This window comes from Sander lucioperca, chromosome 16, assembly GCF_008315115.2.
Source record: "Sander lucioperca isolate FBNREF2018 chromosome 16, SLUC_FBN_1.2, whole genome shotgun sequence".
Classification (NCBI taxonomy): Eukaryota; Metazoa; Chordata; class Actinopteri; order Perciformes; family Percidae; genus Sander; species Sander lucioperca.
Window position 1 is genome coordinate 31,510,489 of NC_050188.1, and position 17,410 is coordinate 31,527,898.

At 39.1% G+C, this 17,410-nt stretch overlaps 3 protein-coding genes across 13 annotated transcripts in view; 1 reads left to right on the top strand and 2 right to left on the bottom strand.

Moving 5' to 3' along the window:
• LOC116046377 (CCR4-NOT transcription complex subunit 3-like) overlaps window positions 1-4,865 on the bottom strand; it is a 38,287-nt gene extending 33,422 nt beyond the window's left edge. For 4 of the 8 annotated variants that reach the window (XM_031294727.2, XM_035992900.1, XM_031294725.2 and 1 more), the window contains exons 1-2: window positions 4,700-4,865; window positions 1,223-1,285 (exon numbers count right to left, since the gene is read on the bottom strand). In XM_031294727.2, the coding sequence (XP_031150587.1) occupies window positions 1,223-1,247 (25 nt within the window). In that variant the 5' untranslated portion in view covers window positions 1,248-1,285; window positions 4,700-4,865. Of the gene's footprint in view, window positions 1-1,222; window positions 1,286-4,496 lie in introns of all 8 variants that reach the window. The other 4 variants (XM_035992902.1, XM_035992899.1, XM_035992901.1 and 1 more) reach the window with 2 other exon arrangements.
• Window positions 4,866-6,160: 1,295 nt separating this feature from the next.
• Window positions 6,161-14,118, bottom strand: LOC116046372 (coiled-coil domain-containing protein 106-like). The gene is made up of 7 exons (XM_031294717.2): window positions 13,725-14,118; window positions 12,375-12,494; window positions 11,258-11,449; window positions 9,318-9,470; window positions 8,312-8,512; window positions 7,435-7,595; window positions 6,161-6,955 (listed from the first exon to the last, which is right to left on the bottom strand). The coding sequence occupies exons 1-7, from the start codon at window positions 13,762-13,764 to the stop codon at window positions 6,800-6,802; spliced, it is 1,023 nt and encodes a 340-aa protein (XP_031150577.1). The 5' UTR covers window positions 13,765-14,118; the 3' UTR covers window positions 6,161-6,799.
• Window positions 14,085-16,757, top strand: tmem238a (transmembrane protein 238a). Of its 4 annotated transcripts, none has more exons than XM_031294721.2 (4): window positions 14,085-14,176; window positions 15,313-15,470; window positions 16,297-16,461; window positions 16,498-16,757. In XM_031294721.2, exons 2-4 carry the CDS (start codon window positions 15,317-15,319, stop codon window positions 16,575-16,577), a joined length of 399 nt encoding a protein of 132 aa, XP_031150581.1. In that variant the 5' UTR covers window positions 14,085-14,176; window positions 15,313-15,316; the 3' UTR covers window positions 16,578-16,757. The 4 variants fall into 4 exon arrangements, with proteins under 4 accessions (XP_031150581.1, XP_031150580.1, XP_031150579.1 ...); XM_031294720.2 differs by having other exon boundaries at window positions 14,110-14,209; XM_031294719.2 differs by having other exon boundaries at window positions 14,134-14,304.
• The last annotated feature ends 653 nt before the right edge of the window (window positions 16,758-17,410 follow it).

Genomic DNA, 17,410 nt, shown 5'->3' on the forward strand with positions numbered 1-17,410 from the left:
TTATGGGTTTTTGCGTCTCTTCGTAGTCGCGTTGTCTCTCTTTTTGGTCATTTTTGTTTTCTTTGGGGTTGTTTCGGGTCTGTGTGGCCATTTGGTGTCTCTTCGTAGTCGGTTTGTGTCCTTTCGTGGTAGTTCTGCGTCTTTCTTTCCACATCATTTTGGACCGTTATCTCCATATCTGTGTCTACAACGTTGGAAAAGCTAAAGCAGATAATAAATAAATAACACTCGAAAAGCTTAAAGACAAAACTCGCTAAAGAAGTCCAACTACAATCATTAGATCTTAGAAAAGTCTTTTTGTTCCATCCATTCAGCTCAGGTGCTTCACCTAAACCTTATAATGACGGGGAAACCCCCGGATTTTGTTGGGGGGGATTGAATATAATCTATCCAATCCAACTGCTGAAAACAATCCCAGAAGGCAATGTGTTCTCATTTGAGAAGGTAAAATGAGTTCAGGTAAATTCACCATGTTTGAGATGAAGCTACAGAAACCAAAAGCACGTTTGTTTTACACGACACGAGGAAACAAGCTACTTGTTGTGTGCATGTGACTTTTGTTTACAAGCCCTGCTCTTACAACCAAGCTGCCTGAAACTAAAAGAACATTTTTTTCCTCTTCAGGTTGCTTAACAAACCACACAATAACCCAGCAGCAGCAGGTGTGGTCCGGTTTAGCTGTAAACATTTGTTTTTAACCTACTTAAAGTGACAGATGGGTGGAGTTTATCCACTAAGATGCTATCAAGGGACTTTGTGAATTACACACCGACTCTGAAATGCTTCTTTGCGCACGTGACACAGACACACACACACACACACACACACACACAGCATTTCACTATCTTTGTGGGGACCCGTCATTGACATAATTCATTCCCTAGCCCCTTACCCTAACCTTAACCATCACAACTAAATGCCTAACCTTAACCCTTACCCTCACCATAACCTAATTCTAACCCTAATCCTAAAACCAAATCTTAACCCTCAAACAGCCCTTTAAACTCGTGGGGTCCAGCATTTTGGCCCCACAAAGCTGTCGGGACCCCACAAGTATACTGTATTCCTGGTTTTTGGACCCCACAAATATAGTTAAACAAGAATATAAACACACACACACACACACACACGTTAGGTGCCTTGAAGTCAACGGCCGCAGCGCTGCCTGGAAGGAGACGTCGGGGGCTTAAAACACCATCGAGCCACACTCACACCCACTCACCTTGAAGTTTCCTTTTATCGGCCATGACTGATGACTAGGATGATGTCTTCATGCCTTCTTTTACTGCAGAAAACAGAGACAAACAAGTGTATTTGTTGTCTTAATTACACAGGGCCAGTGCACAATAATAAATACTACTGCCAAATAAACGAGGGTTATTTTGCGTAACCCTAAGAATACAAAACGACATGCACTGAAGAAGTGTTTACAAAGACGAAACACAGACTGCTGGAAAGATGGGAAAGAGGAGACATACGGGGAGAAATGTGGAGACCTTTTTCTTCCTTTTTCATGAATAAGTAGCTGCCCTGCTGAAGTGTCTTTGGGCAACGCGCTGAATCCCTGATGACAGAGGTGCAGCTCTGCAGCTGAGCTTGGCCTTTATCCTCCAAAATGTCCTTACAGGGGATTCACTGCAACTAAAAGAAACATCCCCCTGTATAACTGAATACTTGTTTTATTAATCTGTGATGTTCAATGTGTGCGTTGCACAGCAATGGATTTGTTACACCTCTTGCTCAATGTCCACATTAGCTGATGATTTCGACAACACCCGAGGAACAAGTTGGAACTTGCCGCGTTTAATGCTCTGTTCTCACTGCCTCGGTACAACAGGCTTCAGCTGCACCGGGACGGGCAAAGTGGCGATCACATGCTGACGAGAACTGCTGATATTTATGGTAAATAAATCCTATTCTGCAACCAAAGTCTGCTGTGGCGGCGGGAAATGTCTGAACATGACATATGTTTGACTAGTTTAAGAAAAGACATATCGTCAAACAACAAACTGGACCGAGAAATCAACTGCATGCTGCAAGTAGCAGCTGACAGTGTTTGTGTGGTTATTTTAGGGCTGCCGTTAGAAGAGGTTACACTGTCACCTGATGCTCTGATTCAGAGTAAAATTAGAATTAGGTGAGCAGGTAGGAAAAGGACGACAGCGGTGCTTTCGTGGACTTTTGCAGGATTCATGGCTTCCTTTAATACTTGACATCTAGGCATCAAAGCTTAAGAGTCTGCAGCTTTTTTTCTGACTGTACTTGCCAAAGTGAAACTAAAATCTCACTTCACATTTAGTCAGGGTCTCTTTTAAGATACAAATTCAACCATTTTAGTCTCAATAACTTCACTAGAGTGGATAAAGATAAGGACAAACCTACATGCAGGCCTACTGTACATGTGGCCTGGGTACCGTTACACTGTATACATATATATTTATCTTATGCCTGTATACATATATATTTATCTTCTGCACTATTTTGTGGTTTATGTGTTGGATTCTCATGTTCACTGTGTGTTTTTCTTTTATATATGTTGTAGTAGCATTGTTGGAGGGAACCTGAGAACAAGAATTTCATTGCCAAAGACTGTTCCACTGTAACTGTTGTGCACATTATGACAAAAGACTTAAAAATATGCCAATGCTGAGATATATATATATATATATATATATATATATATATATATATATATGAAATTCGACATTGGGACAACCGTAACCCCTCACGAATTTTGCGAGAACGCGCACCAAAGTCCATGAGTCCGGACTTTGGGAGTGGGCCATTTTGATCATATAAAAAGGTGTTCTGATGGACCAAGCATTTAAGACGCTGACCAGGTAATTGCAATGACTGTTTGTTTCATGTCATCTCTCCTCTCTTATCCTTCATTTTCCTGTTGGCACTTATTACAACCAAGTTAAGCAGAAGAGCATCTCTGAACGCACAACACGGCGGACCTTGAAGCAGCAGAGGACCACAACGGGTGCCACTCCTGTCAGCTGAGAACAGGAAACTGAGGCAAGAATTGGCACGGGCTCTCCAGAGGTGGACAACAGAAGAATTGGAAAACGTTGCCCGGTCTGAGGAGCAAGGGTGTCGGACTGGGGGTGGAAAGGGGACGGAGTACCCAGGGCCCTCATGCGAGGAGGGCCCAGATAGATGCTAGAATGGATAGCTGTGGATGTGGGGAGGTGCCCATAGAGAATGCCTTTCTACAGGGACCAGAATGGTGTGCTACACCACCACACTACTGTGTAGTCTCGATTTCTGCTGCGACATTCAGATGGCAGGGTCAGAATTTGGTTTAGCAACGCGAAAGCATGGATACATCCTGTCTGGTATCAACAGTTCAGGCTGGTGGTGGTGTAATGGTGCGGGGGGGATATTTGCTTTGTACACTTGGGTCCCTTAGTACTAATTGAGCATTGCTTAAACGCGGCCTGCCCGAGGATTGTTGTTGCTGACCATGTCCATCCCTTTATGACCACAGTGTACCCATCTTCTAATGGCTACTTCCCGCCGTGTCACACTCACATCATCTCAAACTGGTTTCTTGAACATGACAATAACTCTGTTCTCAAATTAACTCCGGTCACCACATCTCAGTCCAATAGATCACCTTTTTGGGATGTGGTGGAACGGGAGATTTGTATCATGGACGCACAGCCGACTAATCTGCAGCAACTGCGTGTTACTATCATGTCAATATGGACCAAAAGCAGAATTAAAGCCGTATTAAAAAGGAAAAATGGGGTTCAACCAGGTACTAGAAAGGTGTACCTAATAAAGTGGCCTGTGAGTGTATATAAATATTTAAAAAGAAAAATGTGACATATAGTATCATTGTGATCTATAAAATCAATAACATTGCAATATACGATAAAGGAACGTATTCCACTATCAAGTACTTACTTTAAATATTTGACCTAGATAAAACCTCGGCCTAAACTAACGTTACCTTTATATTGCTCCCATGCACTTATGTTTCTGTCTTGATTATTTTTGGTTTAACTGACGTTTAATTGACTAAATGCACTGGCCCTAAAGACACATTATTTAAGCTTAACTATATTTTGGAGAAATAAAACTTAAAATTGAAACTAAGACACAATTTTGTTATTAAAGTCTAACACGACTTAAATACAGAAAGAAAAAAAAAAGTTAGCTTTAGCATTACTTTTCCAAACAGGTGCAGTGCACACAACTGTACACAGGCCCTTGTGTCCTGCTAACACACGTTCACACTGGCCAGTTGAGTTAGCACATACTGAAGACACTTTTACCCTCTGAGCATGTTATAGTCAAATTTAAAAACTAAACCGTTGTCGGGGCTAACGTTAGCTAACCCGAAGGTCCATGCCGTGCTCTCGGACCGAAGGACAAACATTTGTTAGCCCGGGATGTTTATAAACAATGCGGGCATCATTTGTGCCAGCAGCAGCCTGTGGGCACCAACATCCGAGCAGATACACTTTAAAACTAAGTTTACACACCGCGACTCAGTGGAGGAAGTTGTGCGTTTTCGCTTTAGCAGCAAAAACACAAGTTGATGTCTTGTCAGTGTGGAGAGCTGCTGCTTCCCACCGGCTACGCTGTTTGATGTGGGAGACACAATTTGGAAAGGGGAGAGAGGCAAAGAGAGAAAGGGGTGAGAAGGCACATAAATGCATCACCTTTGAGCCTGCGACCAATTTACCTGGATCTTTCCGAGTTACGATTTCTTGCCTCAGTCGATCCACTCCCGTAAATCTTCAACGATTCAGTATAAAGGCTATTTTTCTAAAATAAAAAATGTCAATTCTTCTCGCTAAACAATCACTCCGCACATCCAAGATGGCCACCAGGAACACCTCCTCCTCCGATGCCCTGTTGGACAGGAGTCCCGCCTACCTCTTCTGTGATTGGTTCGCTGCGGCCGCTCCTGTACTACTATTCGCCGAATCACGCTGTCGGTCACGAGAGGCTGATTTTACTACATCCGGAATAACTCCCGCTCTGATTGGACTGTTTGGAAAGGTCAAAGTGTACGTTTGGTTTCACGCCCCCCTCCACTACTTCACCCCCACTCCCTCTGTCAGACGCAGGGTGTTCTGGGAAATTGAGTTCACCTAAGCCTTTTCTTAGCAGCTAAATAACACCAATGATTTGTTTATTAAGTAGTAGCTAGCTTATAAAAGGAAGTTATCGTTGCTTTTTATTTTATTTTTTCAAAACTTTAGTTCACGTATGCTGAAAATCAACATGGTAACAATTTAAAAAAATTAAGAAAAACAAGAAAGGCTGCAACAACAACAAAGTGGATGATTACAATAACATTACACAGATATAATAGAAATAAACTTACATTCAGAGTGTTTATAAACACATTTATATTAAAAATGTAAAATGCTACAAACCTATAGTACACACCAGTTATTATAAATAAGATATTTTCAGCAAAAATCTGTAAGTCTCATTTATTTCTTCAGATTTTGATGATAAATAAATATTCAATATGTAAAGTCTGTGGTCAGGACAAATCATTAACACATATCTTGGTCTATTATATTCACACATACTGTATGTTCTATACTGTGTACTTTTGCACATCCTGCACTAAACTGGACAACTTACTCATTCTAAAACATATAAACTATATATATATTTTCTTTTTTTTTTTTTCATTGTAATTTTCTATTTTACATGAGACCTTGACTGTTGGCAGTACTTTTTTTTTTTTTCCGTCTCAATGTGTTGCAATGGTCAAATTCTTTCTGAGTGAAAAACCTACTTGGTAATAAACCTTGTCAATTAAATTGAATCTTTTTTTTATTGAATCATATTGTTGCAGTCAGCAAATAAATGTGAAAAATGTGAAATAGAGTTTAGTGTATTGCAAAGTGCGCAACTGTGTTTTGAAAGATGCTATGAAAATAAAAGTTACTATTTCTTTTACTGTCCTGTGAATGCTGGACTCAAAAGGCTTAATTCATACTTTAATTTACGCCCTTTATGAATTGTATCCTGACTGTAAAAAGTCTTTTACTTTCTTGCATGACATTTCAAACCTTCTAATCTCAATTTACAAAACATCAGCCCGCCCATCTGGCCAACCCAAATAAAATATATAACTTAGGTACGAAACATATGAACAAACAATTGTTTTTATTTTTCAATAATACAGATTAAATGTACATATTTTAGAAAAAAATAATTGTTTATACACTTCAAAATGCTGCGTCAAAAATAAATAAAGCAAATAAATATTTCTCTATTTTTTATACAAAACAAATAGTGAAGGCCAGTCATTTTAGTAAACAATCATCTGGGGTCCTTAAATAGAGCAAACTTTTCAACAATCTTTGACACATTTGCATTGATACTTGCTCTATGAAATGTTTGCAGTCATTCAAAAATCAGTCGGTACACTTTGAAATGTTTTCAAGGCCTATAATTCACAATAGACTGTGTCTTCTAACTAATGTATAACTTCAGTTAATTCCTGAGGTAAAGCAAAAAGTAACTTCATGTAACTTCAACCTCCAATGAAAATCACAATCTTCAATACAACTGAAATACAGAAACAATAAATCCTGCCCACCATAACAGCTGCACAACAACTAAAAATCACAAATATAAATGAATCTGCATTTTGGTAGAAACTGTTGTCAAACTAAATGGATCCTGTAATGTGGCGCCTAATCTTCACATCCCCAAATTTCCTCTTCTTACTGTAAGGTGCAGAAAGTGCAAAACAAAAATAAATATAAACCTGCTGTCTCTTCCAGCCTGTACCCTTCCTCGTCCTTCCTGTTGGTCAGTTTCTGAACCTGTAGGAGATCGGCAGCAGCTTGTGAGTCTTCTTCATGCTCTGGACCTTGGCGTGCGTCGCCTCGTCCATGGTCTTGTAGCACCGTCGGGCGTAATCCAGAAGCTTCTCCTTCGACGCCTCAAACTCCCCGACCTCCACCATCTGCAGGTACATCAGAAGTCTTCATTCATTTAGTGAACGTTTACATCAATGTGGTCACAATATTCTGTAGAAAAAGTATTGTATTGCAATAATTTTACCATTGCTCTATTTATACCAATACTGTTTACAGACAGTCGTATATTTTAGAAACCGTGCAGGAAAACAAACAACCTCTGACTGTTGACAGTTTCTTTCACAAATTTGGCTCAGTTGAGTGTTTAGGAATCCTTTTTTTATGCATCAGTCTGTGATAGAATAACTGATTAGAAAACTGATTAATGATTGTAGTTTTTTTAATTCATTCTACACCCTTGGATCAACTAAATGCCTTAAATGTCACAAAAGCTAACACCGAGCTTACATCAAGTAATAAATCTGCTGTTGGCATTATAAAAGATGAAGGACTGACTTTGTTTTCAGTGCATCACTGAGTCCAGATACATGCCAACTATCATGAACAGGAACATTCAAAATCAGACCTTCTCTTCAGCCACCAGCAGCAGCTCTGCGATGGGGGAGGTGGAGGCCATGGTGTTTCTGTCCACTCCGTGAATCTGGAAGGCTCGGGACATGCTCCTCACCCGCTGGTAGGTCGTCAGGATCTTCTTATAACGAATCAAAACCCCCTCTGGGTCTTTAACTGGGGAGGGGGAAAGAGAGAGGAGAGAAAATGGAGACTGAGGAACACAGAATAATTGTGATTTGGACCTACAACACAGTATTTTTCCTTTTCAAACTTGTTTTCATTTCTTAAATCTGATGAATCGACAACATCTGGACAAATGGCCACTGGTATCTCTTTATCTATCTCTTTGCCTTGTTGGAAAACTACCATCTTACCTTACAGAACGTCTCGGTCACTCAGAGGGACATTATCAGACTCGCTCTGCTGACTGGCTTTTGCTTCATGTTCGACGAGCTCGCTCTGAACTTGGATAAACTGCTTTAAACTTTAGTAGCCCTAACTCCTGAAACAAATTACAGCACTTCCTTAAAATCAACTCACTTGTGCCTTTTGGACAATTTAGAAATCTGGTTTTAAACTCGCCAATGTCTGCTTGTACGCGCTTTACATAATTGTACTTTCTTTTGCATCTGTATTATCCTAATTTATTCATCAAATTATTTTTTTCCAATTCAGAAAGTTTGATTGTCTTTCTATCTTTCTTATGATGGTGTATTCTGTTCTGTGTAGTTGTTTTGTAGTTGTATTTGTAATTACTAGATGACGTTGCAAATGAGGGCCGCCTCTCAATGATCTTTCGAGGATAAATAAAGGTTGAATGAATGAATGAAAAATACATTTGTGCATCAAACAATATAGTACACAGTAAAGTAGTCTGGTAGCCTACGTACCTCTCTGTCTCTCCCTCCCGTGGGTGATCCTGAAGATCCTCCTCATCTTCATCCTCGGCTCTCCGCTGTCTCGCCCTCGGCCCTTCTTCTTTGAGCCCTGCTCCACAGACGAATCGTCGTCTTCCTCCTCCTCCTCCTCTTCCTCCACGTACTCGTCCTCGGTGTAGTATTTATCCTCCTCCAGGTGAAACTCCTGCTTCACTGCAGCCGTGAAAAGAAGAGCGGAAATTAACTTTACATCTTTATCATGCATCAAGAAAGTCCCAAAAAGTTTTTTAATTGGTCCAGTATTAAGCAAGACAAGCTGCAACGTAACGTTTAATGGGCACTTGCGTACCTTCAATTTATGTCCACTAAAAGTGCTCGTTTTGCCACTGACATGCTCTGATTATTATTCTAAGTGTCTGACAACATTATGGAAAGGATCCTTACAGAGGTCGACCCTTTTGTTAAAGAGTAAGACCTTTTTTGTTTAATGTGAAACTGAAAAATCGATATCGCCAAACCCACCAGACTCCATTCAAATAAACAGTACTTTTGTTGTCTTAAAACACTTCAAAAGCCGTCTTGGTTCGTCTTTCCACTGTTCCAACAATCACCACCTGAAATAAACCCTTAATTCACCCATTTACATGTGGAAATATGCTGCCTCTACACACGCTTAAAGTATTGTTTATTTACATGGAGTCTGGTGGGTTTGGCGATGGTGATTTCGGGGCTGTTTCATGTTAAACAAAAAGGATCTTACTCTTTAACAAAAAGGTCTATCTCTCTAGCGATCCTTTCCATAATGTTGTCAGACACTTAAAATAAAAATCTGAGCAGCAGCGGTCTGCTCAATACTGGACTACTTTCAAAAATGTTGTTCCCATTAGTCACTTAGACACAAAAACATGGGGAAATAGGGTGAGGGTCCAGTTTGAAAAAGTTATCCTTACCTTAATATGCATGTTCCAATGTCGAAGTTTAACATTTCTAACACATTAAAGTGCAGCAATTTGCTCACCAGGGACGGCAGTGCTGCGACGGGTCCGAGGTCCTGGTCCCTGCAGGCGTTTGAGGGTCATCCCAGACCTGGTCGTCATGGGGGAGGGAGGAGAGGGAGAGCTGGCAGGCTGGACCTTCACACCACGCTGGGAGTCTCCACACCACTCTGTCACTGCACGGGATTAGAATAATACTGTCCAGGTCCAGGAAAACAAGCAAAGACCCAAAAATAGGATAACAAACTAAATACACATTTGATTTTTGGGGATTAAGGAAAACTGATGGGCAAATGTTTGGTAGCCTTAAAAGGGACAGTTCACCCCAAATCAAAAATACATATTTTCCCTCTTACCTGTAGCACTATTTATCAATGTAGATTGTTTTGATGTGAGTTGCCTCTCTCTGATATAATGAAACTAGATGACACTCGGCTTGTGGTGCTTAAAGCGCCAAAAGCTACATTTGAAAAACTCAACAGCATAGTCTCTTTTCAGAAATCATGACCCTGTTACTCAAGATAATCCACAGACCTGGTTGTGAGCAGTTTTATGTACTGTAGGAACTATTTTCTTTTTACCGAACTACACCCGCCAACCGTATCACCATGCAGAAGGAATCATGGACGAGATTTTGGGGTAAACTGTCATCCAAACATAATCCACATACTTTCCTCGCTTCCTTAACCCCAAATTTTTTTTTTTGAATTTCTACTTTTTCTTTTTAAATTTCCCCTTAGTCTTTCTTAGAGTAAGTTCTGTTTTATTGTGTGTCTTTTGAGTGGGACATTGGTACACAAATCTGAAGACTTTCACATCATATCTGAAGTCCAGACAAAGTGTATGTTGTAAATTCTTATTTTAAAGCAACAGTGTGTAGTTTCTGTCTCCCCCGTGAGGAATTCTAAATAATGACAACAAAACTGTTGGTGTGTCCACATGACACAAGCCTCCCGTGATCGCGCACGCGCCCCCAACCTCCCCACACAGTTGCTAGTAGCCAAAGAGAACACGGAGGATTAAAAAAACATGATGGACTCTTCAGAAGAGGTCATTATCTTCACTCGAGCTTCTGCGCTGGAAAGTCACCGGACGACACAATCTTCTGAACATAGTCATACTGAGAAATCCAGAGAGAGTTGTGTGGAGCTGATAGTCTTAATTAGCTTTGTAGCAACTCATTTGGCAATGGCTTGAATGTAACAGACGTTCATTAATATTAAAAAGTTACGCATTAAAGCTATAACTCTACTGACCTCTGACATTTCTAGTGCACTAAAAGGCTGCTTCTGGAACTCTACTAGAGTATTTTAAGCTCCTAAATGTCACTTCATGTTGTTTGACGGCTGTAGTTATTAGTGACTTAGCAGAGAAATATTTTACATTATTATTTAACACCTGCATTCATACAATATGAAGCATTCTTATAATTCAAATGACCGAATAGTGTAATTCATAAAAAGGTTAGACCACCTGCCATTAACATACTCATTTTAGTGCATTAATAATATAACACTTTAAAATGAGACTATTGATACTTAATTACTTTCACTGCTAAAGCTTTACTGAAATAGACATTCTAAATGCATGAATAGTTTAAATATAGTACTAGTTTAACACGGTTATAATCTTTTGTTGATTTTAATAAAGGATGTGAATAATTATTTTAAATTCAGTTTTTGTATGTTGTCTTCATATTGTAGCTATGTTTAATGTACAGATATTAATTCAATTTCATCCTCGCTCATCTATTATTGCGCTGTGGCAGAAATTAATCCAGTACATTAAACACATACACTTCATGTAAATCTTTTTAAGCATGCATTATGTTGCTTTGGAGAAATCCATAATCATAGAAAGTTTCATGCCTTTTTCCCTTCACTTGTTGATTTAGATGATTTTTTTTATTTTTATTTCCTCGTTAACAAACTAAATACGACAGACGTGTTTCCCGGCTGCTCACCCTCCGGGCCCCTCATGCTCACGATGAAGCGGTCCAGCTGACAGCGCAGGAAGTTGCGTTCCTCCTCCAGCTCCTCGATGCGCTTCTGCAGCCAGGCGTTCTTCTCCAGAGTGACGTACAGGTGCGCTCGCAGGTTCGACACCAGGATGAAAGGGCTGTACTGGGAGTGAGGAGGCTCCTGCACCACGGGCTCTGCAGGGGGAGGAGATCAGAGATGTTGGAGGTTTTCTTCCAAACCTCAGTTACGGCTTCAACAGAGTACCACAATGTCACAGCATCGTCATGTTGTTCTTATATGATTCCACCAAGGGTGTAACTTTGGATTTGACATTGGGGGGGGTTGAGATCTGAAATTTTGACCGTCAAACACTTTATTTTTTGCATTTTGGTGAAATTTTCTGCAAAACTTTGTGCCTTTTCTGAATCAATTTATGGTGCAAATGTCTTTATTTATGTAAAGGAAATTATAATGCCTTTTTGGGTTTGGTTGCACTGCCCCCCCCCCCATGCCCCCTGTAAAGTACGCCTATGGATTCCACTGAAAGAAATCGACACTGAGTACATCTAGCAGAAAAACCAGCAGATAAAATTAACATTTGGAGGTTGTTTCTGGTTTGACTCTCTCGTGTTGGACAGCAGTGAACATACGCTAAGCTGCATGCTCAAATGGTGTGGGAGGGGGGGCAAAACAAGGAAGACACAAGGTGGAGGAGAGAATGAAAACCGGGGGGGGGGGGGGAAGAAGAGAAAAAACAGATGCAGCAATGTTTTTGATTTTGAAAACTGTGCTATCTGAGTACTTTAACGTTCCCAATATTCCTAATAACACTCTTCAAAGTTAGATAAAATACAGTTTATGTAAAGGAAGTAGGTTTGCGAACCTTTACATTTCGACTTCAATGGATTTCTGTAGGTTTTAACACGCCTATCAAAGCAGGTTAACTATCTCAATAACTATTTCCACTTAAAGACACAACCCATTTAATCACACACAACATCTGTCGCACACAGCGTGAAAACCGTGACCTGCAGAAAACTATCATAGTATGTTACTGCTACATTATAAAACGGGTCCAAACTAGGAAAGTAGTGGTCATGTGTAGTAGACGTGGCGTACCGTCAATATGCTGATATACAGGAGGCCTCTCATTACTTTCATCCAGAGGGAAAGAGACTTCGTAGGCATCCAGGTACAAACCTCCTCCTCCTCCTGATGTGGACTGGGGCATGTAGTGCCCTGACAAACACACACACACACACACACACACACACACACACAAAAACAGAACATTAGCAAGTTAAGTCTACCACAACTAATATATCTGTATCAGTGTCAAGTTTTTCCTCGCCACTGTCGCATCAAATGTAACTCCCTTTATGAATTGATTTAACTCTTTAAAACATTTCCCACAGTGTTTTAGAGCATGAAACAAATTCCACCTGCTCTACTATCTTTACACAGCATGTCTTTAATGAGTCTGTCTATTGTTTAGGCTAAAATTAAATTAGTCATAAGGCAAGATGGGTCAGGACTCAGGATCTACACAACCCTATAACATGCCCAAACATGAGCAGAAAAGAAGGCCATCACAATTCCCCAGAACCCAAGCTGACGTCTTCAAATGTCTTGTTTTGTTCTTCCAGCAGTCTGAACCCTAAAGATTGTCAGTTTGCAATAACATAAAACAGAGTAAAGAAGAAAACCCTCACATTTAAGACACGGGGAACAGAGAATGTTTAGCATTTCAGCTTTATAAAATCAATGATTTGAACAATAAATCAATATCTAAAGTGTTGTAGATGAATTACTGTTGACTGACTGATTGTTTCAGCTCTTATAATAAAGTTCAAACGTATTTGGGTTATTCATAGTGCTTGTGCTTTATATAAAATACAAAAACACAATAAAAGATAGATAACAGAATATATGCTATATAGTGAATATAGGCTAAAATATAAAAGTATAAAAAATATTTTAAAAAAGAAAGAGATATATATATATATATATATATATATAGACTAAACAATGCCAAAAATAAAAAAGTATTATTTTGTTTTTTAACAACAAAATGCGTGGAAATAAACCAATAAAAAAAAAACATCAGTAAAATAGTCATAACATAGAAAAAAAGATGTTCAGCATATACTACTAAATGAGATATTAGGGCATAAAAACGTGGCCTAAAACGGATCAGCTTATCAATAATAATGACTTTTAAAAGGCAGTTTAGAGCCAGAAAGTGATTTGTTGTGGCTGAACTGCAGAAAAGCACCACAACTTTTCTAAAAAGGTATATTATTTTAAAAAAAAAAAAAAGAACGAAGAAGTCAAGTCCATGAACTAGACGTTGCATTAAGCTAATTAGTACATGTATAAGTCATTTAAACGCAAACATGTGAATCTGAATGATTCAGTACGTTTGTAGCACAAGGTGGATACGCCATTTAGCCTAAATGTTGCAGTTACCTGGCGGGTGTGTATCGTCTCTGTTGGTTTGAGGATTCATGACTGAAAGCTCCGTCAGGTGAGCGCTACTGATGAGTAATAACTCAAATAATGTGATACACTTGTTATTATTAGTCTTCAGCAGGTCTGTGTGCAGTTATACTTCTGTAATACAGCCTGAAAACGACCCGCAGCTGCTGCTCTACGGCCGCGCGAGCTGCAATTACCTGATTATAAGTGGCTTCAACAGGTGTACCACGCTCTGGTATGCACATGCGCACAACGATGGTGTTCCTTCGCTCTAGAAAAAAAACTTTTATGTTCTGCCCAAAACGACTTTTAACTTGTTTTCTGACTCCCCCCCCAGACGGAAGTGTGTGTAGCTGTTGTTCATGACAAGGTCGGAGGGATGAAAGGATTGGGACGGGTCCAAACTCAGACCGGAAACGTGTCACCTTAGGGGCGGGGCGCAGGTAGGCTAGGTGGAGAATCTTCTATCCGAGAAGGTAAACGCGGAAGCAAAGGAAAACTGAACGAGAGAAATTTCAGAAAATAACAGATAGATAAGGATTTCATGCTGCTGGACGAACAATAAAAACAAGTGAGTTAAAGCAGAAGTAGGCCTGTTGACGGTGTGAAATTAAATGTTTAGTTTAATTTGATTGCAGAATGAAGTCAGTCTTTGTCAGAACTGAAAGGCTCTCTGCTGTTATTGAGTTCATGAAGCAAAATGAGAAAAAAACCCTTTAGGTTATTCATTATTTGTACAATAAAATCAAGATAGAATTTTGTTTAGTTGTTTACAAAAACTTACAGACATAATAACGTCCTGATAGAATCATATTATACCTAAAAAAACAGAATCCCATCAGTGTTGATAGCTGGTAGGTGGCTAATATTGACTAAATATTGATCTGACAATTAGTCAGACATCCTATGTTACTTACTTAAGTAAAAGTATGTAGGCCTAATCAGGAAACTGTACTAAAAGTAGACAAATGGCCCATGTGACTGTTATACTATTACATATTAGCCTATATATCATTATAACAAAGGCATTCATGTAAAAGCATGATTTTTACTGTTGCAGCTGGTTGAGGTGAGCTAACGTTTAACCATTACGTAGCTAATGATTCTTTTCTGCTGATATTTTCTCCAATAATTGATTGATTGTTTGTTAAAGAAATACCAACAACGACTGTAAGGAAAGCCAGAAAATCCTCGCATTTAAGAAGCTGCAACCATGACATGTTTTGCATAAAAAATGACTTAAAACATCAAAATGGTTGCCAATCAATGTTATTGAACTAGTGTGTTCTGCTGAAATATGACATTATCATGCAAACTTTGTGTTTCTCTGATCAGGGTGAAGACATACATATGATGGAAACTAAAAACACTTAGAAGCATCTATCGAAGTCAGGATGAGGCAGATTGAATTGAAATATTGGCACATTTAAGTGTTTTGATAAGCTAATATCAGCCTATATATATATATATATATATATATATATATATATATATATATATATATATAATTTTCATGTTTTTTGTGTCTGCTGATGTTCAGGTAATAAGTTTCTTACTTTTCTCCTTCCCTCTCCCACAGTTTGATGATGGGCCTGTGTGACGGCCTCTCCCACTGTAAACTGGCCCTGGCCTTTGCTGTGTTGATGGACTTACTGGGAGGAACTGCTCTGCTGCTGGGAGTCTTCGCCCCCATGGAGATCAAAGGACAAGACTTTGGAGACTTACTGGTCTATAGTGGTATGATATAACGGATCAACATTAGTGGCAGCATGATGTGAAATAGAAATGATGAGTTGCAAATGCGTAAAGTAGAAAACAGAGATAAAAGTAGAAAAGAGGAAGTTGATAAAAGTAGAAAACAGAGATAAAAGTAAAAAAGATGACCGTGTTCCATAGTTGGAGGATGAGTTGTGCTCTCATTTATGTTTATCTGATTGACTCATGGTTACTAAAGTGTGATTGTTCATTCACAGACATTTTTCTGAGTAGCTTTGTTTGTTCTAGTGTTTAAATTTAAAATGTTAAAAAGCTAAATGTATTTTTTTTTTAAAGACATAAAACAAACAATGCATGAATGAATATATACTGTATGTATACACATTTTGTTTTTGGGTTTCACACCTTAACAATAACATTGCAGCAACAGGTTTGCGTAAACAAACAAGGAATTTGACTCCGGTTAATCTTTGCTCTCAAAGTACAACACTCACTTAACATATAAAGAATAAAAACAGAAAGGACATTAAGAAATATAAAAAAAAATAAAATACTGTTAAGTATGCAGTATAACAATACAATAGAATTTACACATTTACAAAAAATATACAATAACAATTTGAAGAGAGGGAAGGAATAGTGCAATATGAGTATAGTCTGAGATTTAAGATTTAAATATAAATATAGTGCAAGGCAGTTCAGTGCAATGGGTACAGTATACCCACTACAATACATCAGACTACACCACTGTGCAGATGCAACATGATAATATTTCTGCGTGACCGTGTGACGTTCTCCAACTGTCTGTGTAGTGATGTATAAATCCTGACGAGTGATCTGTGTGCAGGAGCTCTGTTCATGCTGATGTCTCTGGCCGGATGGGTGCTGTGGTACAGCGGAAACATCGAGGGTCTGACGTCCAAGAGTGAACTCGGACACATCGGCAGCGCCGTCGACCGGCTGGCTCGAAACCTGAGCCGCAAGATCCGCACGTACAGGGCCAACACTTATTCGTGAACGGGTCGGTACCCGGCGCTGAGACACGCAACAGGAAGTCTGAATGCATTTCAGTTTAAAAGTCTTCTGATGCCTGTGTTTGTCGGTATTCACACGAGATACCGACACTGAATCAAACTCTTCCTGTCTTAGTGTTACAAGCATGTCGGAAACATTTTAATTCCAAATGTGCACCTGGTTCTGTTACATAGTTGTGCTATTGATGTTTTATTATGATTATCATTTTTTTATATAGTATATATATTCAGTATAGCAGTGGCAGCTTTCAATAAAAGCCATTTGTAAACATTATAAATGTCTAAATGTTTTTATTATTTTTTCAACGACCAAGTGTAATGTAATGGAAATAGACTTTAAAAAATAGACAATGTTTTATTGTTATTATTATTAGCATTAGCATTTTATGGAATTATATAAAAGAGTAACATATTATTACTGGTAAAACATGAAAAAAAAAAACATAAATCATGAAAAATAGACAATATTGATATACCGGTATAAGTAGATATACTCTGGATCAACAGAACATTTTCAGGATAATTGCCTGACATCCCTCACCTTCCTCTCTCTGTATGTTGCTGTTCTCAAACTGTGAGCTAGCAAGCTACACGCTGAAAATGGAAGTCTGCAACATTTTGCAGACTTCCAAAAGCCATTTAGATTTGTTATATTGTAGTTTATATCGACGACATTCCACTTCCGGGATTGTTCAGGTGCCGCCACAAATTCCGCTTGATGTCCTTGATTTCGGCCAGATGTCCGTCACCTTCCTCTTTCTTTGTGTTGGCGTTCTAAACTCTGGTGGATTTCTGAGGACTATGGTTAACTGCTCCTCAGATCTCTGCAGGGTAAATCCAGACAGCTAGCTAGACTATCTGTCCAATCTGAGTTTTCTGTTGCACGACTAAAACAACCTTTGAACGTACACGTTCCACCAAAACAAA

Coding starts and splice junctions, on each gene's coding strand:
- tmem238a (XM_031294721.2), top strand. CDS start 15,317: ATGATGGGCCTGTGTGACGGCCTCTCCCACTGTAAACTGGCCCTGGCC. Junction 15,471..16,296: donor AGACTTACTGGTCTATAGTG/GTATGATATAAC, acceptor ATCTGTGTGCAG/GAGCTCTGTTCATGCTGATG. Junction 16,462..16,497: donor GTACAGGGCCAACACTTATT/CGTGAACGGGTC, acceptor TGAGACACGCAA/CAGGAAGTCTGAATGCATTT.
- LOC116046372 (XM_031294717.2), bottom strand. CDS start 13,764: ATGAATCCTCAAACCAACAGAGACGATACACACCCGCCAG. Junction 12,495..13,724: donor AGACGATACACACCCGCCAG/GTAACTGCAACA, acceptor TGTGTTTGTCAG/GGCACTACATGCCCCAGTCC. Junction 9,471..11,257: donor GAGCATGAGGGGCCCGGAGG/GTGAGCAGCCGG, acceptor AATCCCGTGCAG/TGACAGAGTGGTGTGGAGAC.